The sequence below is a fragment of the Rhinopithecus bieti genome, unplaced genomic scaffold (assembly GCF_001698545.2).
Source record: "Rhinopithecus bieti isolate Rb0 unplaced genomic scaffold, ASM169854v2 scaffold_21866, whole genome shotgun sequence".
In the NCBI taxonomy this organism is placed as follows: Eukaryota; Metazoa; Chordata; class Mammalia; order Primates; family Cercopithecidae; genus Rhinopithecus; species Rhinopithecus bieti.
This window is the reverse complement of record NW_016810192.1, coordinates 82358-108533: the sequence shown is the minus strand read 5'-3', so window position 1 is coordinate 108533 and position 26176 is coordinate 82358. Positions and strand designations below refer to the sequence as shown.

General features: G+C 40.3%; 1 protein-coding gene across 22 annotated transcripts in view; it reads left to right on the top strand.

Annotated features, from left to right (window-relative positions):
- The window catches only part of LOC108541881 (RNA binding protein fox-1 homolog 2), a 103911-nt gene that overhangs the window by 33715 nt on the left and 44020 nt on the right, over positions 1-26176 (top strand). For 14 of the 22 annotated variants that reach the window (XM_017891634.1, XM_017891630.1, XM_017891631.1 and 11 more), the window contains one exon: positions 25632-25778. In XM_017891634.1, the coding sequence (XP_017747123.1) occupies positions 25632-25778 (147 nt within the window). The remainder of the gene's footprint in view (positions 1-25631; positions 25779-26176) is intronic. The other 8 variants (XM_017891632.1, XM_017891635.1, XM_017891624.1 and 5 more) reach the window with 1 other exon arrangement.

The window sequence follows — 26176 nt, the reverse complement described above, 5'->3', positions numbered from 1 at the left end:
CCATTCTCCTGCCTCAGCCTCCCGAGTAGCTGGGACTACAGGCGCCCGCCACCTCGCCCGGCTAGTTTTTTGTATTTTTTAGTAGAGACGGGGTTTCACCGTGTTAGCCAGGATGGTCTCGATCTCCTGACCTCGTGATCCGCCCGTCTCGGCCTCCCAAAGTGCTGGGATTACAGGCTTGAGCCACCACGCCTGGCCTCCTCTGTTCTTTAGATTGGATAATTTCTGGTGATCTCTTTTTCAGTTCACTCCTTCTTTGTTCTGCCATTCCAAATATGCTGTTGAGCCCATCTAGTGATTTTAAAATTTCAGTTATTATACTTTTCAACTCTAGAATTTCCATTTATATTTTTCTACTGAGATTTCTTCTCATAATATTTTTGTTTAATTTTTATTGTTATTTTTTGAGATAGGATCTCACTTTGTCATCCAGGCTGGAGTGCAGAGGTGCAGTCACAGCTCACTGCAGCCTTGACCTCCTGGGTGCAAGTAATCCTCCTGCCTCAGCCTCCCGAGTAGCTGGGACCACAGGCGCCCGCCACCTCGCCCGGCTAGTTTTTTGTATTTTTTAGTAGAGACGGGGTTTCACCGTGTTAGCCAGGATGGTCTCGATCTCCTGACCTCGTGATCCGCCCGTCTCGGCCTCCCAAAGTGCTGGGATTACAGGCTTGAGCCACCACGCCTGGCCTCCTCTGTTCTTTAGATTGGATAATTTCTGGTGATCTCTTTTCAGTTCACTCCTTCTTTGTTCTGCCATTCCAAATATGCTGTTGAGCCCATCTAGTGATTTTAAAATTTCAGTTATTATACTTTTCAACTCTAGAATTTCCATTTATATTTTCTACTGAGATTTCTTCTCATAATATTTTGTTTAATTTTATTGTTATTTTTTGAGATAGGATCTCACTTTGTCATCCAGGCTGGAGTGCAGAGGTGCAGTCACAGCTCACTGCAGCCTTGACCTCCTGGGTGCAAGTAATCCTCCTGCCTCAGCCTCCTGAGTAGCTGGCACTACAGGCACATGCAACCAACCCCAGCTAATTTTTGTGTTTTTTGTAGAGACAGGGTCTCACTATGTTGCCCAGGCTGGTCTTGAACTCCTGGGCTCAAGCAGTTCTCTTGCCTCAGCCTCCCAGCATGCTGGGATTACAGGTGTGAGATACCATGTCCAGCCTTAATTTTAAAAATATATTTGTATTTACTGCTTTAAAGTTGTCTGCTAAATCCAACATCTGGGCCTTAGTCTGTTTCTAGTTACTGTTTGTTTTCTTGAAACTGGGTCACTTTTCTGTTTCTTTGCGTGTCTTGTAATTTTTTAATGAGAATTGGACATTCTAGTAATGTACTGTAGTGACTGTGGGGTGTTACTTATTTTTCTGAGATGGGCATATGTGTGTGTTTGTGTTTGTGTGTGTGTGTGTTTTAAGTAATTTGCCGATACTTAAACTATGGAATCTGTCTCCCACACAGTGTGTGGCCACTAATGTTTCTCCTTAGTGATTTTCATTTGTTATTGTTTTTAGCCTGGCTAGGAGGCACCCATGTCTCCCTAGCTTAATGGTTAGCCTGTGACTAGTGCAGAGTTGGTGCTCAAACACCTGAAGCTTGTTGAGCTTTCACCTTCTGATGATCCAGGTGGATTGGGAAGTGCACTCAAAGCTCAGCCAGTTCTCAAGCCTGCCTTGGGTTTTCTTTCTATTGAGACCTCCCATGTCTCCCTTCCTCATCCATGTAGTTTCACAGCCACCCAGGGTTGTGAGGAGAGCAAATCTGACCCTTTTATGACTCGTTTCTTTCCAGGATCTCCCCTTCAGATTTCTAGCTGGTCTTCCACTGCACCCTCATCAGACCACAGCCTCAAGCTAGAAGAATGTCTTCTCCCTGTTAGGTTCCCACCAGGTTGGCCCCTTTCAGCTGACAGAGCTATGGATTTTCTACCAGTCCTTCAGTCTCCCCTTGTCCCAAGTCAGATCTGCCCTCTCTGGCAGTGAAAATTGCTGGTTTTTATGGTCCCAGCCCTCCCCTGATAACACTAAGTTTTAAGGCATTAAGTTTTTGTCTGGATGGTCTTGCCCCTAAGTTTAAGCAATTTCTCAGGACATCTCTCTATTTATTGTCTGTCTGCCTTTGATTGATTTCTGGAATCCTTAAATAGCTGTTTTGGACAACTTTGTCCAACTTTCTTACTGTCGTTTTCTTTTGAGGAAACAATTCACTGACCTGTTCATGCCATCATAGCCAGAAGTCTCTTCCCTGAATCATTGCATGGCAATTTTATAATTACTACATGTCTCCTCATCATTGCCCATTTCTATTTCTCTTTTTTCCTTTATTGCTACTATTTTCAGTTGTTTCAGATCTCCAGTTGTATATTTCTAATGACAGTGATTAAGGGCAAGTTCTGTTCCTTAATGTAAATATATATTTTTTTACATTATATATATAGTTAAGACTTACATTCCTCATTTATACCAGAAACTGTTCACCATGAAATTTTGTATGTCAACCAATTTGAGTTCCTAAAGAGATCATCCATGTGTATAGATTGTAAGTTATTGCTGCCAAAAATAGCTGAAGAGAAAATGGAAAATCCTTTGATTTGTGCCTCTGAACAGAGATAGCACAAGTTCTATAATTTCAGGAAGTTGTTAACAAAATGAGAAATTTTTAGGATGCTCTGGTTGAAAGATGCTTCTTTTTTTTTTAAGTGTACATTTTATTTTATTTGATCTTATTTTTGAGACCGAGTCTCCCAGGCTGGAGTGCAGTGGCGTGATCTCAGCTCACTGCAACCTCTGCCTACCAGGTTCAAGTGATTCTCCTGCCTCAGCCTCCCAAGTAGCTGGGATTACAGGCGTCTGACACCATGCCCAGCTAATTTTGTGTTTTTAGTAGAGATGAGGTTTCACCATGTTGGCCAGGTTGGTCTCGAACTCCTGACCTCAAGTGATCCACCCGCCTCAGCCTCCCAAAGTGCTGGGATTACAGGCGTGAGTCACTGTGCCTGGCCCAAAAGTGTACATTTTAAATGTGAGGGTGAATTCACTGCTCATAAGCCATTTATTTACCTTTGTAGAGAGAGAGAGAGAGAGAGTGTGTGTGTATGTGTTGTATATAGAGAGAGTTTGAACAGTTGAGCAATGCATTGTAAAACCTAGACTTGACAATTTTAGTTTATTTTATTAAACTTTTATTATCTGCCTGTATGTCTCTTAAAATAGTCTATCCAGTTTGATAACTCATCAGTTAAAAACAATGATCTAGTAATTCATGCGGTCAATTAAATCTAAAAGTTAGATAGGAAGCGTTGATATTTACAGATGTATTAATGATACATCAAATTTATATGTTACTTTTCCGTTTAAAAATTGCTTTCACAAACAATATTTTATTGTGGTTTGTAAAATATCCCTTTGGGGTATAGTAGGGTTTTTACAGATGGGGAATTCTAAGTCCATGATCTTTGTTCTACCACTCCGACTCCCCATATTCGACATAGCGAGAGAAGACTGTGTACTGTGCGTATTCACTGGTCCTCCAACTCCCCATATTCAACATAGCGAGAGAAGACTGTGTACTGTGTATTCACTGGTCCTCCAACTCCCCATATTCAACATAGCGAGAGAAGACTGTGTACTGTGTATTCACTGGTCCTCCAACTCCCCATATTCAACATAGCGAGAGAAGACTGTGTACTGTGTATTCACTGGTCCTCCAACTCCCCATATTCAACATAGCGAGAGAAGACTGTGTACTGTGTATTCACTGGTCCTCCAACTCCCCATATTCAACATAGCGAGAGAAGACTGTGTACTGTGTATTCACTGGTCCTCCAACTCCCCATATTCAACATAGCGAGAGAAGACTGTGTACTGTGTATTCACTGGTCCTCCGACTCCCCATATTCAACACAGCGAGAGAAGACTGTGTACTGTGCGTATTCACTGGTCCTCTTAGCAAGCACTTAGCATCTTTCTCACTCAGTCCAAGTCTTATCTCTGCTGAAAAGCCTTCCTGGACTTTTCTAGGCGAAGCCAAATTTGTCTGTCTTTCATTTAGGCTCAAGTAGAACCCTAAGCTGACTGCTGTTTATATAACATATAAATTGTGATTTTTAAATTGACTTTTGTCTTCCTAAGTTTTAAACTTTTAAAGAAAAGGTCATTATTTGTTCATCTTTGCATTCCCTGACATATCACCATACCTGACACTTAATAGATACTCAGTAAATGCTTCTTGGGGAAAAAAATAAAACTAGGTACAAGTGTATTATGGCAGTTCTGAGGAGAGAGAAGCTGAGGCTTCTTGGTGAATACAGCATTGATCTGGGCCTTTATTAATGGTAATTAGAATTCAAGTAAGCAGAGATGGTAGCGGGAAGAGTTAAGAACGTCAGTTCTCAATATAAAGTTGAAGTGATGAGAAGGATCAAAATGTCTTGGGATAAAAGCATAGGTTTCTACTTGACTGAAGCTTTAGGTGTTTGGCAGAGACTGGTGGGAAATAAGGTGGACTAAGGGTCAGTTGAGTATAAATTGGGAAGAGTATTTGAATGCCAGGCTGAGAAATATGGACTTTATTGAAGATTTTGAGCAAGTAAATGAAGTGAGCAGAATTGTGCTCAGAGAAGATTGATCTGTCACAGCATATGCAGGATGAATAGAGGAGCAGGCAGACGGTTGGGAAACAGTCTTAAGTGGTTATGTAGAGAGGGGAATGAATTCAGGAGATATTACAAAGGTAGAATATAGAGGATTTGACAGCTGGTTGGATGAGTAAGATAAGAGGTAGCACAAAGATTGTGCCATCCTTATTGTAATAGTTGTCTTGAATAAACCATTTTACCTCCAAGTTTCAGTTTCCTCATCTATCAAATGAAATTTATAATCAACCTGACTGTACAGGGTTGTGGTGAGAATAAATTAAGAAATACTTTGGAAATTACTTGTTTAATTAGTTCCTTAATTACCTTTTTTTGGGATGGGGAAAGAGGGTCTTTGAGGTAGGTAGGGTCTTACTCTGTCACCCAGCTGGAGTGCAGTGGCATGGTCTCGGCTCACTGCAGCCTCTGCCTCCCAGCCTCAGCCGCCACGAGTAGCTGGGACCACAGGCATGCACCCCCACACCCAGCTAATTTTTTTTATTATTTGTAGAGACAGGGTCTCCCTATGTTGCTCAGGCTGGCCTGGAACTCCTGGGCTCAAGCAGTCCTCCCACCTCAGCATCCCAGAGTGCTGGGATTACAGACATGAGCCACCACATCCAGCCGAAGTAATTATTTGTAACCATCATAAGTCTTTTAAGATCAGTTGTCCCTGTTTGTACTGTTTGTGCTTTTTGTTACTGTGAGCTACAGTTCCATTTAGGTATATTTCGTTTATGTTGGATAGTCTTAAGCTTGTTGGAGAGAACAAAAAGAAAAGAGTGTGTACAAAATGAGAACTGAGCATTAGAATCTGAAATTTTGTTTTGAAACTGTGTTTTAGAAGTCGATTTTAACCTTGGGCTGGGAGCTCCTGCTCTCAAGATGAGAGCTTATTTCGATAGTCAGTTGGTCCCATACTGTGCATTAGCAAAAGAGGCAGCAGTTAGGGGTCTACCACCCGGGCCTGCAGACACTTGATCATCTCTGGGCCGGCCTGCAGAGAAAAAAGGACCTCAGTTCCCATATCTTTAGATACTTTTCTAAATGGCAGTGGGTTTAAATAACCAAAGACTTTGAAGTAGACAAGCTTTAGTGAATACTCTTCAGATACGAGGTTTATAATTGTGTACATATTCTAACTGCCTGTTGGATTATATTCTTCTTGAGGGTAGGAAATAATACATTCTCTGTTTTTATCATCTCTACTGGTATATTATGGATACAGACACTTATTAGCAAGTGCTTTCTAGTGATGGGGGAGGCTTATAGTTGTTCTAAAGGTGTATAGGTGGTCTAAGGTATTAGACATACACTATTAAAAATACTGAGTTAATACATCAGTTTAGGTAACAATTCATTTCTCCAACATTCTTCCATATAATGTAAATACTTTCTTTTTCTTAGTTTGATGTAATTAGAATCATTTACTTAGGAGACACGGCATGTTATTGAGTCTTTCACTTAAATATAAGGTTTTCCTAACTGGATAATTAGGAAAATAAAATACATCTATTTCCCCTTATACACTCTTCAAAACATAATTTAGGGTTACCTTATTTTAAATCAAAGTATCAGTCCTTAAATAATTTTTTGAAATACATATATAGGGTCAGTAACTATTTAATAGTAACAACAAAACTAATAAATTTGAGTGCTTACTTTGTACCAGATATTGTTTGCAGCACTTTTATGTGTTAACTCCATTGAATTACCGCAGCCACCATGTGAAGTAGGTGTCGTCATTATTCCTCTTTCACAGGTGAAGAAATTGAGGCTTAGAGAGATTCAAGATGACTTGTCCAAGATCACACAACTAATAAATGTCAGTGTGAGGATTTAAATACAGGTTATCTGGCTCCAAGAGCCTGCATTCTTTCCCATAAATTATACTGAATAACTGTTTTATATATACTTGTCATGTGCACATTACTGTGCTAGGCACTAGGTGTTCTTAAAAAGGTAAAATAAAGCCTCTGCCCTCAATGAACCTATAGAAGTTCCGGTAGAAAAACAAAGTACAGGCTGGGTGTGGTGGCTCATGCCTGTAATCCCAGAACTTTGGGAGGCCGAGGCAGGTGGATCCCCTGAGGCTGAGAGTTCGAGACCAGCCTAACCAACATGGTGAAACCCTGTCTCTACTAAAAATACAAAATTAGCCAGCCGTGGTGGCACATGCCTATAATCCCAGCTACTTGGGAGGCTGAGGCAGGAGAATCGTTTGAACCCAGGAGGCAGAGGTTGCAGTGAGCTGAGATCATGCCATTGCACTCCAACCTGTATAACAAGAGGGAAACTCAGTCTCAAAAAAAAAAAAAGAAAGAAAAGAAAAGAAAAACGAAGTACAGATAAGTGCTAGAGAGAGAGAGGGAGAGTAATGAAGTGGGTTCATTAAGAGATGCTTTTAGAAGGTAGGTACTACTTCCCCAAACAGTGAACCCATAGCCTGCAGTGAAGTAGAGGACATTGCAGGCAGGGGCAGTCCTCTGCAGCAGTAGTTTTCCCTGTGTGGTCCACAGATCACTGGCAGTTTCCTAAACTTTTTCAGAGTCTGGGTCGGGGGGTGTATGAAGTCAATGCAAGGTATTAATTTCATAGTAATACCAATACATTCTTGCTGTTTTTACTATATTGGCATTGACGGTCAGTACAAAAGCAATGGTGGGTAAAATTGCTAGCACCTTAGCATGAATCGAGGCCATGGCACCAAACTGTGCTGCTAGCAGTCATTATATTCTTCACTGTCACAGACTCACAGGAAAACAAAAGAATCCTGTTCACTTAAGAATGTCCTTGATGAAGCAGTAAAAAGTATTAATTTTATTAATTTCCCACCATTGAGTACATGATCTTTTTCATATTCTACATGGCAAAGTGAAAAGTATTCATAAAGCACTTGTGTTACATACCAAAATATTTTCATTGTCTCAAGGAAAAGTACTATGTGATTGAGTTGCAAGCTGAACTAGCTGCTTTTTTTCATGGAGCACCATTTTTTTCTTGTAAGAACAGCTAATGGACAAACCATGATATTCAGATTTGGGTATCTGGCAGACATTTTCTTGAAAATGAAGTAAGCCTGTCACTTCAAGGGAAAAAACTGACAGTATTTGTTTCCGTTGGTAAAATGTAAACTCTCCTGGCAAAAATTAGAATTTTGAAAAATTTGTATCCTCCACTATGAGCTTGACAGTTTCTCAGTACTTAAAGATTTTTTCTGATGAGAATCTGTGATGATAGTAACAAATGTGGTCTTGTATAATGAAATGTCCTGACATTTGAAAGATCTCCAGAACTCAGTAAGCCGGTATTTTACAACTAATGACTGATGTTTAATTTTACAAAATCATGAGTAAAAGATCCATGCAAAATGCATGATTGTCCAATGGATTTTAGTGTAATAACATATGAAAAGTTCACTGATAAGGTTTCAGATTTGACATTGTAGTTAACTTTTAAGAAAGTACCACTCGTCAAGTTTTGATGTATTATCAAAGAAGACTCTACAGTTATCTGAGAAGGCTATTGAAATAGTTTTCCCTTTTCCAACTATCTGTGAGGCCAGATTTTTCTTTGTATACTTAAGCTAAAATAACATATTGTAACAGAGTAAATCCATACATTAAAGGGAGTGCCAGTCTTCTAAGTAAATTTATTATATTTTGGAAAATGTAGTTAATTTTCTTTAAAATATGTTATTTACATTAACATGTAATTGGCTTATTATTTAAAATTAATTTTTAAATACTTTTAAAATGGCTCAGCTTTAATATCTAATGCTATAAATAACAATGGAAATTAGCTAATGAAACAAAAAGCTCTCTGAATCCTCAGTCGTGTTTAAGAGTTGAAAGAGTTTCCCACATGGAGGTGGGGATGTAAACAGAAGGTTCTTTTCTTTGTAGGCCAGGCACAGTGGATCATACCTGTAATCTCAGCACTTAGGGAGGCTGAGGTGGGAGGATCACTTGAGTCCAGGAGTTAGAGACCAGTCTGGGTAACATGGCAAGACCCCATCGCTAAAAATTAAAAAATAAAAATTAACTTTAAGTTGACAAGATTGTATGCATTTATGCTGTTGTACAGCATGATGTTTTGCTTACAGTATCTTTGGTTAGAACACAAGGCCCTTCTGAAGCAATAATGCTCAATAAGAGAGACTGATAAAGCTAAATTATAGAGGACTTTGAATTCAAGGCCAAAGAATTTGGAATTTTATACTCTAAAGAGCTAAGGATTCTTTGAAATATTTGTTGGTGAGTCGAAAGTAGAGATTTGAGCAAATAGCTGAGTGGCCCACCTTACCATATTAGTCAGCTATAGATTTTATAACCCTCCTCATTGGCAAGCCCCTGTTGCCCATTATGCTCAGAGGATTTTTTTTGTTTGTTTTTCTACACACCCCTTCTCTGGAGTTTAAGCCAATTTTTCTTTCTACTATCAGTTGGAATTGCCCATTGACTCCTGTATCTGATAACACTTGAAGGTGCCTTGCAGATTAGTGATGCACTAAAGTGTAGCCAAGAAGGTATAGCCCTTAACAGTGCAATCATTTACCCAAATGAGTATTTTGAGAACATAATGGGAAAAAAGGAGCCCACAGTGTAGGTATCATTAGCATGTTCTGTTTCCAGGCTAGATGTAGAGGCCTTGGACTGCAGAGGAATTTATTCATTCAGCTATCCACTTTTCCAAGAGTGGCTCTTATTTTTTGTCAAAGTAATAAAAGGCAGAGTACATTGAGCCTACATAAAATATATATATCCTGTATCAATTTACCCTTAAAAATAATTACATCTGCTCTTTAGCTCCAAAATGTTGATGCCTATGAGTAGTTTGGCAGTTTCCAAGCTGGATCCATAAGGAAGCTATCACCTGGTTTGAGAATGTGAGAGTTGCCGCAGAAAACCAAATTTAGAATTATGCATGGGTGTTTTTAAATAGAGAAAATTGCCCTGTGGATCATATAAGACTTAAGACACCCTTTCAGCACATTGTTAATATTGCTTTAACAATATTGTTAATAAAGCAACTCTGTTGCTTTTTCTCTTTGCATACCTTGGTTTCTTTACTTACCTACTTACTCCTAATGCCCAAGGGAAACTGAACTAAAAAATTGCTAGGCGCATTAATGCTGTGCTCCGCTGCCTGTTACTGCTCTCACAGCTTAGAGCAAGGATGACGTAAAGGATTATTTAGGGGCATTTTTTTAACCTCTTTACATGTTTTATAAATATTTTGTACTACCTCTTTAAATGAGTAAACTCTGATCAGAATTGATGAAGTTTAAAGCTAAAAGCTTTTTTCTTTTTTTTTTTGAAACAGAGCCTTGCTCTGTCGCCCAGGCTGGAGTGCAGTGGCGCAATCTCGGTTCACTGCAAGCTCCACCTCCTGGGTTCTTGCCATTCTCCTGCCTCAGCCTCCTGAGTAGCTGGGACCACAGGCTCCTGCCACCACACCCGGCTAATTTTTTGTATTTTTAGTAGAGACGGGTTTTCACCGTGTTAGCCAGGAGTGTCTCGATCTCCTGACCTCGAGATCTGCCCGCCTCGGCCTCCCAAAGTGCTGGGATTACAGGCATGAGCCTCCACGCCTGGCCTAAAAAACCATTTTTAACAGCATCTTCTGCCTCCCATTTACAGCTGAGGTCAGTAGTGTTAAGTGATTTGAGCAAGTTACAGCTAGCTGGTTACAGAGCTGGGCCTCAGGAAGTCTGCTCTCAGTCAAGTGCTTTTTTCCTGCTTCTCCATGCAAATGGTGATTAAAAAAAAAAACAGATATCCATAGAGAGTCTTAACCATCTTAGTTTCCACTTACTCTTCAACTTTTAACCTAGGAGCTCTAGCTTGAGCATACTGACAAATTTCTGTCATTCTAAATGAACATTAAAATAATCACTCAGGTATAAAGTTAATTCTTACTCCTGTTTTAAAAAATGACTTGCTCTGGTTTTTGTTTCACAGTGTGACACTGATAATCAGTACATGATCATGTTATATATACAAACGATGCCTTTCATAATTCCTTTTTTTGGCACTTTGACACTCTGAGAAAATGGAACCACATATTTTCAGAAGAAATTGAATTACTCGTTTATTAGCTTACATTTGAATGCCCAAACAGGATTAGACTCTCAGAATTCAGGTTGTCATAACAATGCTCAAATATGCAGAAGAAATGTTTAAACATTTCTATTTAAAATCTAAAAATAATTATCCTTAAATAAGGAATTGCTGTAAGTAAATGTAAATTCACTTTTCTATGTCTAAAAAATTGTGTGGGTGGTGATATTCGATAAAATAATTTTATATTCAGTATATTATAATTGTCTTATATATTGTGTTAGCACCATGAAGTACACTGATTTTTCAGTAGATAAGCATGTGGGCTAAAATTTTACTTTTTTGAAAAATATTTTATCATGTTACTGCGTTTGTACTGTGTGAGAAGGAATGCATATGATCTAGTTCCACCACGTTTTAACCCATCAGGAACTCCATCATAAACTTATTTATTTATTTATTTATTAAGAGACAGAGTTTCATTCTTGTTGCCCATGCTGGAGTGCAATGGCATGATCTCAGCTCACTGCAACCTCTGCCCCTGGGGTTCAAGCGATTCTCCTGCCTCAGCCTCCCATGTAGCTGGGATTACAGGTGCCTGTCACCATGCCCGGCTAATTCCTTTTTATTTTTAGTAGAGGGGAGGTTTCACCATGTTGGCCAGACTGGTCTCGAACTCCTGACCTCAGGTGATCTGCCCGCCTCAGCTTCCCGAAGTGCTGGGATTACAGGCATGAGTCATTGTGCCCAGCCCTATTAGAAACATTTTAAAAATGCTTAACTAGGCATGGTGGCATGCACCTGTAATCCCAGCAACCTGGGAAGCTTAGACCTCGGAATCTCTTGAGCCCAGGAGTTCGAGGCCAGCCTCTGCAACATCAGGAGACCCTGTCTCCAAGAAAATTAAAACAAAAGTGCTTTAAGTGCTAACAAATCTAGTCGAAGTTCTAACATGGATTGTAGTTCTTGTTTTTTTAAGGTACTATGCAATGGCATAATGAAAAGTTCCCCGGCCAACTTTGTAAAATATTGTAAGAAAAAAATATATATATATTGTAAGAAAAAAATGAATTTTTTAAAGCGTTTTTATTTTTTAAAAAAGGCTATATTGTGTTTAGGGAGCGTGAGCCTGTAAATCAGGTTGGTTTAGCTCTCAGCTCCTTCTGTTTGCTAACTGTGTAACCATGAGAGAATTAGAACTCCAATGCTCATTTTCCTTATCTGTAAAAATGGTGATAATAGTTCCTTCCGCCTAGGGTTGTTTTCAAGATTAGATGAGAAAATGAATATCAAATACTTAGTAGGCTATGATGTTTCCATTTCATTTCCTTGAATATTAAATATGTCACAATCTTATTCAAATTTAAATCATTCAGATTTGAAATCTGATATAAAAAGTTAATGAAGTTTCACTTTTGTGCAAATTTTGATTCAATGTGAATCCCTCCAAATGAAAACTGTGTTAATAGTTGCCTAATTTCTTTTCTTTTCTTTTCTTTTTTTTTTTGAGATGGAGTTTTGCTCTGTCATCCAGGCTGGAGTGCAGTGGCATAATCTTGGTTCACTGCAACCTCCACCTCCGGGGTTCAAGCAATTCTCCACACCTAGCAAATTTTTGTATTTTTAGTAGAGATGGGGTTTCACCATGTTGGCCAGACTGGTCTCGAACTCCTGACCTCAAGTGATCCACCTGCCTCAGCCTCCTAAAGTGCTGGGATTACAGATGTGAGCCACCACACCCAGCAATAGTTGCTTAATTTGAAAGCTATTTGAATTGCATGATAATTCACATGGCAGATGTACTTTGAGCAGTTAATAGAAATATCTACTGACCTTTGATAGGCTTATTCTTAGATTACACTTTTTTCAGAACTATATCACTTACACTACATGTTGACTTCATAATACTGTGAAAATTACCTATTTAAGTCTATGGAAAGTATTCATTTACATACCTTATCTGAAAATCACCCCCCCATTCAAAATAAATTGAGCCCAACCAGGAGTGATTGATATTTTTGTTCTTAAAACTATAAGGTCTTCAGAGAGAATGCAGTAGGAGATGAAGCTTTATATGATTGGTTTTTTTTGTATGTAAAATCATGAGAGTTACAAGTTAAACTGCTTCTAATTGTGAAATGGATTAATGGTAATGTTAGATTTAAATATGGTTTTTTTCCTTCATCAAACCAATAATTTGAAATGAATGTACTTTTCAGTCTCTAAGTTTCATAAGAGTTCCAATCACATTTTGAATACAAACATAAATATTTGTTTACACTTGTGCCTGTATATAATTATTAAGTTAGTTAAACATTCTTAGTGTTTTAATATTTAAGGGTTTAGAATCCGACCTCCTAAAATATTTTTTTTTTTTTTTTTTTTTTTTTTTTGAGACAGTTTTTGCTCTGTTGCCCAGGCTGGAGTGCAATGGCGCTATCTCGGCTCACTGCATCCTCCGTCTCCTGGGTTCAAGAGATTCTCCTGCCTCAGTCTCCCAAGTAGCTGGGATTACAAGCACCTGCCACCACGCCCGGCTAATTTTTGTATTTTTAGTGGAGACGAGATTTCACCATGTTGGCCAGGCTGGTCTCGAACTCTTGACCTTAGGTAATCCATCCACTTTGGCCTCCCAAAGTGCTAGGATTACAGGCGTGAGCCACTGCGCAAGGCCTACTCTTTTCTTTTTTAAAACTTGTAAATTTTTTTGCTTGCTTGCTTGCTTGCTTGCTTGCTTTTCTTTCTCTCTCTCTCTCTTTTTTTTTTTTTGAGACAGGGTCTCGCCCTGTCACCCTGGCAGGAGTGCAGTGGCATGATTGTAGCTCACTGCAGCCTTGACCTCTCAGGCTCAATTGATCCTCCCACCTCAGCCTCCCAAGCAGCTGGGAGTACAGGCTTGTGCCATCACTCCTGGCTAACTTTTGTGCTTTTTGTAGAGACAAGGTTTCACCATGTTGCTGAGGCTGGTCTCGAACTCTTGGGTCTCCTAGAGTGCTGGGATTAAAGGTGTGAGCCATTGCACCCAGCCAAAACTTTTAATTATGAAATTATTTTAGATTTACAGTAAAGTTGCAAAAATATGCAAAAGGTTTCTGCATACCCTTTATCAAGTTCCCTAATGTTAGCATCTTACATAGTAGATGTATAGATTCTATAGTAGAATTTTCAAAATCAGGCAATAAGAAGGACTGATACAGTACTATTAGGTAAAGTATAGGCCTTATTTTAAATTTCATTTTTTTTTTAGTAATGTCTTTTTCTCTATTCTGAATCCCATACTGTAGTTAGTTGCTATGTCTCCTTATCATAAATATTTTAATAATCCTCACCTTATATCTGAGGTACTTATAGGCTGTAAAGAACAGAAAAAGGAAAAAAATTTGTATTTATGAACTTGCCTTTAGATGATAACCACATCTCATTTCCTACTCCATCTGCTTATTCTGCCTTAACCTTCTGTGTTTGCGTTGGAGAATGACTATAATGCAGGCTCTTCTTCACTTGAAATATAAAGGTTGTTTTGAAAGCAAGCAGTGGTTCCCAGAATATACATGTCAGCTCAAAACAAGCATAGGCTGTGTTACCCTATTTTGCTGCCTTGATGAAAATATGCACACACAGTACTATAAGATTTTATTAAATACTTACTATTAGTTCCAGTTTTGAATACATGAAGTTAATTTTACTCATACCACAAAAATTTCAAAAGTTCAGAAACTGGTGGCATCAGTTAGAAGATTGGAAGACTTTTTTTTGGAGAACCTCGCTTGCTCAAGAAGACTTAAAGAACAAATTGCTTACCTAACAACTTAGAATGAAGGAGTCACAAAGTCATCGAAGCCTCCACTCCACCCACTCAGACTTGCCCATTTTTTAGTTACCTGCCACCTACCCCCTCAACTCTGAAGTCCTGAATAGACAATCAGTGATTACTGGGTACCAGGAAAGCCCATAACATGGAAGATAGATAACAGAAACAAACCAAAACAACCACCAGCACCACCACCACGTTACAGGGAGTAGGGACCCTTCCCCCACAATTACATTTACATCCTCAGAGAAGAAATTGTATTAACAGGAATGAAATGCTAGTTTGGGGAATGGGGGTTAAGTTTCAGAAAAGGAAAATGAGTCATTGAAATTAAAGATATGGCAACAAAATGAAAAACTTTATTTGGCTGACTTGAAGATGAAATAAAAAAAATAAAGGTCTACATCTTTTTTTTTTTTTTTTGAAATGGTGGCCTAGGCTAGAGTGCAATGGTGCAATCTCAGCTCATTGCAACCTCTGCCTCCTGGATTCAAGCGATTCTCCTGCTTCAGCCTCCCAAGTAGCTGGGATTACTGGTGTGTACTACCACACCCAGCAAATTTTTCTATTTTTAGTGGAAACAGCGTTTCACCATGTTGGCCAGGCTGGTCTTGAACTCCTGACCTCAGGTGATCCACCTGCCTCAGCCTCCCAAAGTGCTGGGATTACAGGTGTGAGCCGCTCTACCTGGCCTACAGTCTCTTATCCACAATTCCAAAATCTAAAAAGTTCTGAAAATTATATTTTTCGTAAGTTTATAACACAACCTATTTCTGTCCTTTATAGATGTTGCTAAAGAAATATCACTGCCTCAGATCTCATTGTATGTGGGTGGGATGAGGGCTAGGTATTACATTATGGGTTATATTCTATATTAACTTTCTAAAATTGTAAAAATTCTGATACGCATTTGGCCCCAGAGGTTTCAGATAAGAGGTTAAGGACCTGTATCCCAGAAAAATGGAGCAAAAAGGCAGAGATGGGAAATACAAGAGAAGAGATGTGAAAATTAGAGGACCGGTCTAGAAGATCCAATAATATTGCTTCGAGAAAGAAAATGTGTAGAGTGGGAATAATCACCCGATAATGCAAGAAAACTTCCCAGCACTGAGGACATTAATTTCCAACTTGAAAGAGACCACAGAATTCTCCACAAAATAAATGAAAATGAAACAAGTCCACACTGAGGCATATCACTATCGACACCGTTGGAGAACATCAGGTGTATTTGGATAGTCCTACAAGCTGCAAGAAAGAAGAAAAAAGACACATACAAGGAGATGGGAATCATGCCTTCAGAGTTCTCAGCAGCAAGGCTGAAAGCTAGAAGACAGTTGAGAGTTATCTTCAAAATTCTGAAGGGATTCTTTTTTCCAACCTAGAATTCTGTGACCAGCTAAACTGTCATTAAACTGGGATGGTTAAATAGATATTTTCAGCCATGAATCAGATTTTCAAAAACTTTACTGTGCTAAACTGAACTTCCTATTTTGCTTCTTTTCTCTGTTAGCCTCAAAGAGATGAAAATAAGAAATGAAGACTTCTATGTGGGGGCAGGGGAAAGAGGAAAAATAAATATTGAAGAAAGTGGATAATCCACAAATCAAAATATTTCTGAATTCATTGAGAGATTCCTTAGTATCTACCTCAGAGTAGTATGTGTTTAATCTTAATCTGATAGACTTGGAAGGTTATACTTAATCTTGTATCACTCAGAATTCCCTTTAGATTATGATAGAACATTTGTTCACAATGTATAGTTAAAATATTTCCATTGTATCATAGAGGAGTCAGAAAAATGAATCCATTTCCTAGTTATAAGTGTTTTAAAAGTTTGAAGTCATCAAAAAAAAGAAAACATTTGTAGTCCTCATTTCTAGGATGAGATTCTGAGACTTAAAATTCTAATTTGCTATTAAGTGTAATTGGTGCCGACCACCTGTGCAGTGTTGATGGCTAGCTCAGCTGCACCAGGGAAGATGAGTTGTTGGAAGGGTAGATGTGTAGGTTTTAGCCGTATGATTGCGTCAGGCCAGCACTGCTGCCAGTCCTCACTGTGAACTGTCGGTGAGCGGACTACATCCAGCCTCTTCTCTTTTATGCCTTGCCCAGTGGATACGTTAGGTTGGATAATGACCACAAAAGGGAAAATCACAACCTTGGAACGTTGTTTATATGGTCAGTAAGGGTGCTCAGCAGCTAGCAAGAGAAAATAATGCAAACCAGTGCTGTTATAGACTGAGCTTTTTCTTAGATCAGTTTTAACTGTCCACTTTTCACAAAGATAAGGCTTAAAGACTTTTATTTCCTTTTTTCTCTCTGATTTATATATTTCAGAAATTAGTAGTCTATATTGGGATAAATTTAAAGTGAGAATATCAGGTGTGAGATGAGATCTCATTTAAGTACATTAATATAGCATGACCAATATTTTCTATTCCTATTTCTACTCTGTACAGAAAACCACTTTTAAGTCCCTATATCAGTTTAGTAGTTCTTTGGCTTTTTTCCTAATTGAATGTCAGCATCCCTTTGCTGATTTTCTTTTCTCTCCCTTTCCTTTCTCTGCATAGCCTGACCTGTTTCTCTTTCCTCAAGGTATAGAACCCAGCCAGGCATAGTGGCTCATGCCTATAATTCCAGCACTTTGGGAGGCTGAGGCAGGCAGATCGCTTGAGCTCAGGAGTTTGATACCAGCCTGGGCAACATGGCAAAACCCCATCTCTAAAAAAAATATAAAAATTAGTTGTGTATGGTGGCTCGCACCTGTAGTCCCAGCTACTTGGGAAGCTAAGGTGGGAGGATCAGTTGAACCCAGAAGGTGGAGGTTGCAGTGAGCTAAGGTTGCTGCACTGCACTCCATCCTGGGCGACAGAGGGAGACCCTTACTCAAAAAAATTTTAAAAAGGTATAGAACCCATGTCATCTCTAGTGTAGCCTTCCCTGTCTCTTAGCCATGCCTGTCTCCACTCCCGGAGACTGTTGCTGCATGAGATGAGAGTCCTAAGAAGGTAAGAGAGGGGTGGGATTCGTATGGGTTCTCGCTTCTAATGAGAAGAAGAGAGGATGAGTATGATGCTAGAAAGGAAGTGATTTCACGTATGAAGTTGGGCTGCCTAGTTTTGAATTCCTAGTCTGCTGCTTACTGTGTGACCTTGGGCAACTAACTGAACATCTCTACACTTAGCGTCTTCATGTCAGTTGGAGATAACGGTATTATCTGTTTCATAGAGTTATTGCAAGGGTTAAAGAAAATAATATGTGTGAAACCCCGTCTCTACTAAAAAATACAAAAAAACAAGCCAGGCGAGGTGGCGGGCGCCTTTAGTACCAGCTACTCGGGAGGCTGAGGCAGGAGAATGGTGTAAACCCGGGAGGCGGAGCTTGCAGTGAGCTCAGATCCAGCCACTGCGCTCCAGCCCGGGCGACACAGCAAGACTCCATCTCAAAAAAAAAAAGAAAAAGAAAATAATATATGTAAAGTACAATGTAATGGTTAAGAACATGCACTTCAGGCCAGTCGCAGTGACTCATGCCTGTAATCCCAGAACTTTGGGAGGTCGAGGTGGGCGGATCATAAGGTCAAGAGATCGAGACCATGCTGGCTAACACGGTGAAACCCCGTCTCTACTAAAAAAATACAAAAAATTAGCCGGACGTAGTGGCGGGCACCTGTAGTCCCAGCTACTCAGGAGGCTAAGGCAGGGGAATGGCGTCAGCCCGGGAAACAGAGCTTGCAGTGAGCTGAGATTGTAGCACTGCACTCCAGCCTGCGCAACAGAGCAAGACTCTGTCTCAAAAAAAAAAAAAAATCTGATAAAAAAAAAAAAAAAAAAAAAGAATGTGCACTCTGGAGGCAGACTACCTGAGTTCAGATCCTTGCTTCATTACTTACTTAGACACTCTTTCTATTCGTCAGACTCCTCATCTGAAATATGAGAATAAAAAGTAGTACCTACTATGTGCTTACTTTTTTTTTTTAAGTACCTATTCTGTAGGGTTGTTGAAATAATTACATTAATTAAAATGTAAAATACTTAGTTCAGAGTTTGGCAACTAGTAAACTATTTAATATTATTAAAAGACTTAAATCAGGGTCTGGCACTCAATAAATAGTTGCTATTTTCTAGAGATTCCCATTTTTTAACCCAACTCTGTAAGTGGAAAGAATAAAAGGTCTGAGGTTTACAGAGAAGAAAGCAAGTTTGAAAAGGTATTTGTAGAAAATGGGAACACTGGCTCACAGAAGAAACGTGGTAAGATTGCTAGACCCTTTTTGGTTTGGTGACCATGCATCATCTATTGTGCTGTTTTAGTAGTTGAGTGATTTTCCTCCAGCAGCAGGTACCTGCCCAGGTTCAAGCTTAGATAAAATTGGTGGTTGAAGTCATTCAGGGTTGCAGTTTTTGTAGTCAGATTCAACCAAGGAGATTGAAACGACTGGTTCTGAAACCTAAATTTGATAGAAAGGCAAAGAAACACCTACAGGTAAGGACTCGGAGACAGGGAATTGTAGAGTCAATGTTTGTTGCTTCCAGTGAGGTCAGACAATTGTTATGGTGGGGATTTTTGAGCAAACTGAAAAGTTAAGAATATTGTCTGTTCAAAAATGGGGTGTTTGAACTAGCCATTTTGGTGGTAATGACACTAACAAGTTAAAAATGTATGTCAATCTAAGAACTAGACTATAGCGCATAAAAAGATAATTGTTTGCAGTACGTCTATCATAGGGCTCATATCCAAAATTCATAAAGAACTCCTACAAATCATAAGCAAAAAAAGTCAGCCTAATTAGAAAGTGGGCAAAGAATTTGCCGACTTTTCACAAAACAGGATATCAAAATGTCCAGTAAACATATGAAGCAGTAACCAATTTCTTTAATCATCAGAGAGATACAAATGAAAACCACAATATAATTCCACTAACCAGAAGAGTTAAAATGAGAATAATACTGAGAACAAGTAGAACTTAGCTGGATGGGATTACTCACACCTGTAATCTCAGCACTTTGGGAGGCCGAGGTGGGCAGATCACTTGAGGTCAGGAGTTCAAGATCAACCTGGCCAACATGACTAAACCCCATCTCAACAAAAAAATATGGAAATTAGCTGGGCATGATAGTGTATGCCTGTAATCTGAGCTACTTGGGAGGCTGAGGCACAAGAATCTCTTGAACCTGGGAGGCAGAGGTTGCAGTGAGCTGAAATTATACCACTGGACTTCAGCCTGGGCACCAGAGCAAGACTCTGTCTCCAAAAAAAAAAGGGCGTAGGGAACAAGTAGAACTCTTTTTTTTTTTTTTTTTTTTTTTTTTTGAGACGGAGTCTCGCTCTGTGGCCCAGGCTGGAGTGCAGTGGCCAGATCTCAGCTCACTGCAAGCTCCGCCTCCCAGGTTTACGCCATTCTCCTGCCTCAGCCTCCCGAGTAGCTGGGACTACAGGCGCCCGCCACCTCGCCCGGCTAGTTTTTTTTTGTATTTTTTAGTAGAGACGGGGTTTCACCGTGTTAGCCAGGATGGTCTCGATCTCCTGACCTCGTGATCCGCCCGTCTCGGCCTCCCAAAGTGCTGGGATTACAGGCTTGAGCCACCGCGCCTGGCCACAGGTAGAACTCTTACATACACTTGATAGGAGTATAAGTTAGTACAACCACTTTGGAAAAATGGCAGTACTACTAAGGCTGAGCAGACACATATTCTTGCCTAGCAAATCCACTCATATATAAATATCATATATATGTGTATATCTATCTGAAATACATGCTTGTGTGTACCAAAAGACATGTAAACAAGAATGTTCACAGGAATATTATTCTTAATATCCAAAACGGTAAGCAGCTCAAAATTTGTTTATACAATGGACTAAGAATGAATAAATTACAACAATATATGTGTGCATGTTACATTAATGTATAAAAGAAGCCAGACACAAAAGAGTACATATAGTATGATTCCATGTTTCTAATTAAGTTTACAAATGGCAAAACTAATCTAGAGAGTTAGAAGTCAGGATCGTCGTGACCCTTTGCCAGGGGAACCGTGACTGGAGTGGGCCTCTTAAGGTGCTCCTAGTATCTTGTTTCTTGATCTAATTTGGTGGTTACATGGGTGTACTTTCATTGTGAATATTCAGCTCTATGCTTGTAATTTATGTATTTTTATCTATGTATGTTAAACTTCAGTTTAAAAATTATAGATCAGAAGTCTTGAGAATTTGGTAAATGATAAGTCACTTTTCTACATGCCAGATCAACTTAGAATTAAAGATTTCATACTTAAAAAAAAAAGCAGGGGGTGTTCACCACAAGCTGCAAAATTAACCAGTCTTGCTTCTGATCTTACATTGTGTCTTCAGAGAAGCAAAGAACTATCGAGAGCTACAGATAAGCACCTTGGGCAGCATACTTTGAAGTAATCATTAGTTTTCATTTATCCTGCCACTTCACATACATTATGACAGATTACATGGACTACATATAAAGTTATATATAAAAGTGTAATTTGGAGTTTGTGGAATCAGTCTTTTTAACTTTCCTCAGAGTGATACATTGTCATCTTGCAGACCAGATCTGGTGGTTGTAAAGTTTGGTTGAAGACAAAGTTTTATGTGATCCAACTGTGAGATGTTAAGAGGCAAGTTTGAAGATACTTGAATGAGCATTAGTTGTAATTGATGCTTGTTGCTTTGACTACATGTTGGTTTGCTTGATGCTGTTTTAGTAACTTAGTGAGTTTCATCTTTAAATGGAATTTATGTTATTTAGTCTGCATTGTGCCAAGACTGATGATTGAAAACCGTACACTTTCACAGAACATTGCTTCGTAGCTCTTCCCTTTTCTGCTATTTTTATATCACATGAATCATTGCACATTAAGCCATCTGCAAGGCCTGAATGGAATGAGATAAAAAGCTGCCATCACTTAAATTGACACTTGAAAAGCTGGTATTCATTTGGAGTTTATTCCTGATTATCCTTTATATTTTAAAGTTTCAAACTTCATTTCAAGATGGTTGCCAACATCTCTGAGCCAAAAGTATCTCTGATTCACAGCTTCTTTTAGCCTGAAAGTCAAAGGGAGGGGATTCATCCTGTCACCTAGCGGAATCTGTTGGGGACTCACTTCTGTCTCATTTGAGAGAATAAGAACAGCAAGTTCCACTCCTGTTTTAAAAGTATGTTGGTTTAATCAGCTCAGCAAGCCATCCAGTTTTGCATGGACTTCATAGGGAATAGTAAAGACACAAGGCTCTTCAATTGCCAGATGAATACATCAAAATTGCATGCCTAGAATGTGCCACACCTGTTACATATTTATCAAAAATTTTCTTAACATAACTTTTTTGAGGATTTAGTGAAAAACAATTAGATAAATGCATGCCTGGGATGTTGCAAAAGAGATTCATGATTAAAAATGAATATTAAGCTGGGTGCGGTGGCTCAAGCCTGTAATCCCAGCACTTTGGGAGGCCGAGACGGGCAGATCACAAGGTCAGGAGATCGAGACCATCCTGGCTAACACTGTGAAACCCCGTCTCTACTAAAAAATAACAAAAAACTAGCCGGGCGAGGTGGCGGGCGCCTGTAGTCCCAGCTACTCGGGAGGCTGAGGCAGGAGAATGGTGTGAACCCGGGAGGCGGAGCTTGCAGTGAGCTGAGATCCGGCCCGGGCGGCAGAGTGAGACTCTGTCTCAAAATAAAATAAAATAAAATAAAATAAATGAATATTAAGCTGGGCGTGATGGTGTGTACCTGTAGTGCCAGCCATTTGGGAGGCTAAGGTGGAAGGATCACTTGAACCCAGGAGATTGAGGCTTCAGTGAGTTTTGATCTCGCTATTATAGTCCAGCCTGGGTGGCAGAGTGAGACACTGTCTCAATTGAAAAAAAAAAAAAATAACAAAATAAAAATAAATAAATACTTGTCTGCCATTTGCAAGAGGCCCTGAGTGGGATCGCGGCCCCTGTGGAGCAGGTCACAGCCTCTGCCGCGGTCCTTGAACCCCGCTGCTGCACTGGACTAGGAGCCTGCGACACCACAGCAGCCAGCAACTCAGCGATCCACCGGCAATAGTTGCGGCCCCCGGGCCCTCTCACAGCAAGCAGCCGTGGGCCTCCTGGGGCAGAAGCCCATGGGCCACCACCATGGCCCTCAAGATGGTGAAGGTCATCATCAACTGCACGTTTGACAAGAACCTGCAGGACTTGGTCCACGGCATCCGAAACCACAAGGGGGATGAGATTGAAGAAGAATGGAGTAGTGGCCACCAAGCGTCTGTCTTCGTTGAAGGATGCCCTTGCAGCCCTTGGGCAGTGGAAGCCTTAGAAAGTCTTCTACCTGAGTGACTGTCTGCCTGCCTCCCGGTGTGGACAGCAAGGCCGGCCTGAAGGAGAGCAGCCCTCTGATACCGTACCACTCCCAATACCAGAGGCTGTGTCGGGCATGAGGTGCCAGGAGGGCAGGGAAGTTAAGCAATTTGCCTGCGGGCACCAAGTCACCCTTAGCCCATGTCCCTCTCCCTGGGAACCTGAGTTCTTGCCTTATTGTTACACTTTTCCAGAAGTGGTGTGGCTTCGCCTGCCTCTGGCTTAATGAGATCATTTTTGTTCATCTCCATCCCCTTTCCCTTGGTTTTCATCATCTCAGAAGCTCTCCTTAACTGCTTTGGTGACAATGTATAACTAACTTATGTATTCTTCAGATTCCTTTTGAGTTGAAGGCATAGCTGATTGGCCTGGATTTTATTCTACTGTGTGTGATTCACCAGATTGGAAATGTGGTTTGCTTCCTGGGAGGACTTTTTCTGCACAGGCAGGATCTCCCAGTGCCCATCCCTGCCCGCTTTAGTGCATGTCACTGAGCAGCCTGTTCTGGGATCCTGAGGACGGGCCACGGGGTCTGTCCAGTGGAGGACCATGCACTCTAGTCTGGGGCGTGGTTTTCAGGGGACTGTACCTGTCTTCACTGGGAAGCCCCTGAGCCTGGGTTTCTTCCTTTGGAATTGGTGTGAGTTGATAGTGCCTTCCCTACAGGCATGGGCCCATTCAAGCGTGTATTGGTGGTAGAAACATTTTTAGAGTAGTGCGGGGCCGTCCTTGAAACCCTAGGCTTCCTTGTGGGCCCTGCTATTGGCCAATTGGTGATTCCATGCAGGACACGCAGTGTCTGGGGGCCCTGGCTTTCTCATTGAAAGACCATCTTTCTGGCCCAGAAGGTCGTTACTCAGGTGTTCACTTCTGATTCCGGATGTTCTCTGCAGCTGCTGGAGTTTCCTGATTGGAGAGAAGCACATGACTGTTCAATAACAGTTCTAGTGGTTCCTCCCTCGCTGTGCCCCCCCAAACTCGCTTTTGAAAAGCAGTTACCATGTAGACCACATGTTGTAGGTTCTTCCCACCCACTGCACCCAAAATGCACACTCTTGACAGTGTGCTTTTTCTGCAGCAGTATAGTTTCCAAAAAAAGTTTTTATTTCGTAATAGATTTTCACCTAAAACTTGAGTGTGGCGTCATGGAAACAGGGCTTAGCAATGATTTTGAAAGCCACATGGAAAGGCAGCGTGATGGAGTGGAAATCGCATGAAGTTTGGGAGATCTGAGTCCAAGTGCTCCGACTGGCTTAATGGGGTGGCCCACGGAGAGCCCCCGTTCTGTCTTCTCCTGTGTATCGTGGGGACGTGGGATGAGTTGCCTCCCTCCTCGTGGAATGGTGCTGAGGATGCTGCAGCAAAACATGGTTTTCTGGAAGCGCCAGAGTGCTCAGAGAGGTTGTTTAGTTCACTGTTTTCCAGTCCACAGGCTGTGACCTCTTAGTGGGTTGTAAATTCAATTTACTGGGTTATGCTAGGTAAGAAAAAGGAAAACAAACTAGAAAATACCAGCGTGCAGGCACATACAGTAGCTGTCCTGTCTTGAAACTTTGATTTCTGCATGTGATTCTTGTGTGCATGTGTGAGCATATTGGGTTACCATGTACAACCCATTAAACTGGGTCCAAAAAGTAAAAAATAAATAAAAATAAATAAATGCATTCCCACACTCATGCATACTCTTTAACTGTGGATATGTACAAATCTTGCATTTTTAGGTTGAGTAGCAGATGAGTCAGGGTCTCTAAAGCCTTTTCCTACAGTTAGATTCTCTCAATGCACTTTGCTCTGGGCTGCAGAAGGTTGGGTTCCCCTGGACTAAAGTTAGCTGGAATTGAATAAGTTAGGGAGGAGAGTACAGATTTGTTTCAGAGTAAAAAGCTTCTTGGCCAGGTGCAGTGGCTCATGCCTGTAATCCCAACACTTTGGAAGGCCGAGGTGGGTGGATCACGAGGTCAGGAGATCAGGACCATCCTGGCTAACAGGGTGAAACCTTGTCTCTACCAGAAATACAAAAAATTAGCCAAGTGGCTATATAGTCCAGCTACTCGGGAGACTGAGGCAGGAGAATGGTGTGAACCTGGGAGGCGGAGCTTGCAGTGAGCCAAGATCGCGCTACTGCACTCCAGCCTGGGCGACAGAGTCAGACTCAAAAAAAAAAAAAAGAAGCTTCTTCAGTTGTTGCTAGGTTTTTCCTCTTCATAAATAATATCATTATAATACTTTGGCAACATAGTAGTAATAACTCTAGAGCTAATAGAGGGAATGAAATATAGAAATATTTCCCTATTTCATTTCCTTGAGAGAGCCTGAGATCATAGACCAAAAAATGAAGTGACCTCCATAACTAAGTACAACAGACTCTCTATTTTCAGAATAAAATATCTTAAAATAGAAAGTTCTAAAAGTCTAAGAATAAAGGAACTATTCTTGTATCTTCAGTTATTCTAATGTATCTTCATGTGATCTTGGGCAAGTCGCTTAGTACTTCTGTGTACCTCAGCTCCCGTTTTGCTAGCATACTATAAATACTCAAAACACCAACATTTTGTTTGTAGATGGTAGCATTTAGAACATTAATAACATCTTTGTGTTTCTGGTTGTTGTTGTTGTTTTTGTCTTTGAAGGGACTACTGTAATTTTTGCTTAAAGATACCCTGTTTGGGGATGATTGCTGTGGGGGGAACATTAATTATTTTAAAGTAATTGCGTTTAGTTTTCATTCTTTATTATTTATTTCTTTGCTTAGCAGACAGAAGGTGGAGCACAGACAGACGGCCAGCAGTCACAGACACAAAGTAGTGAAAATTCAGAGAGTAAATCTACCCCGAAACGGCTGCATGTCTCTAATATTCCTTTCCGCTTCCGGGACCCTGACCTCCGGCAGATGTTTGGGGTAAGTCTCTGGAGTTTTTTTATAGATTTTACAATTAAAGTAGATTTTAATCCCCCAGGTGTGTTATTAGTCATTATTACTTTAGGCTTAAGCTACAAATAGATTGAGAAAGATCCTGAGATAAATCAGTCTTTTCATCAGTCTTTAGAAACCTTTTTCTATCATCCAGTCTGCTCTAGACATAGTCTTGCAGGCTGCTGCACGCATAAGGTGGCCCTATGACCCAGTTTGCTGTGACTGAGGGGCTTCTTGTGATGGGAGACTTTCAGCTGAAACCAGGATGGTCACCCTACTCACCTACCGAACTCAGTAAACATACCAATAATATGCTTAGTTTCACCTGAAAGAGCAAACGTGCATATTATTTTAGAGCAATGATTCCTAAACTTGTTTGCACA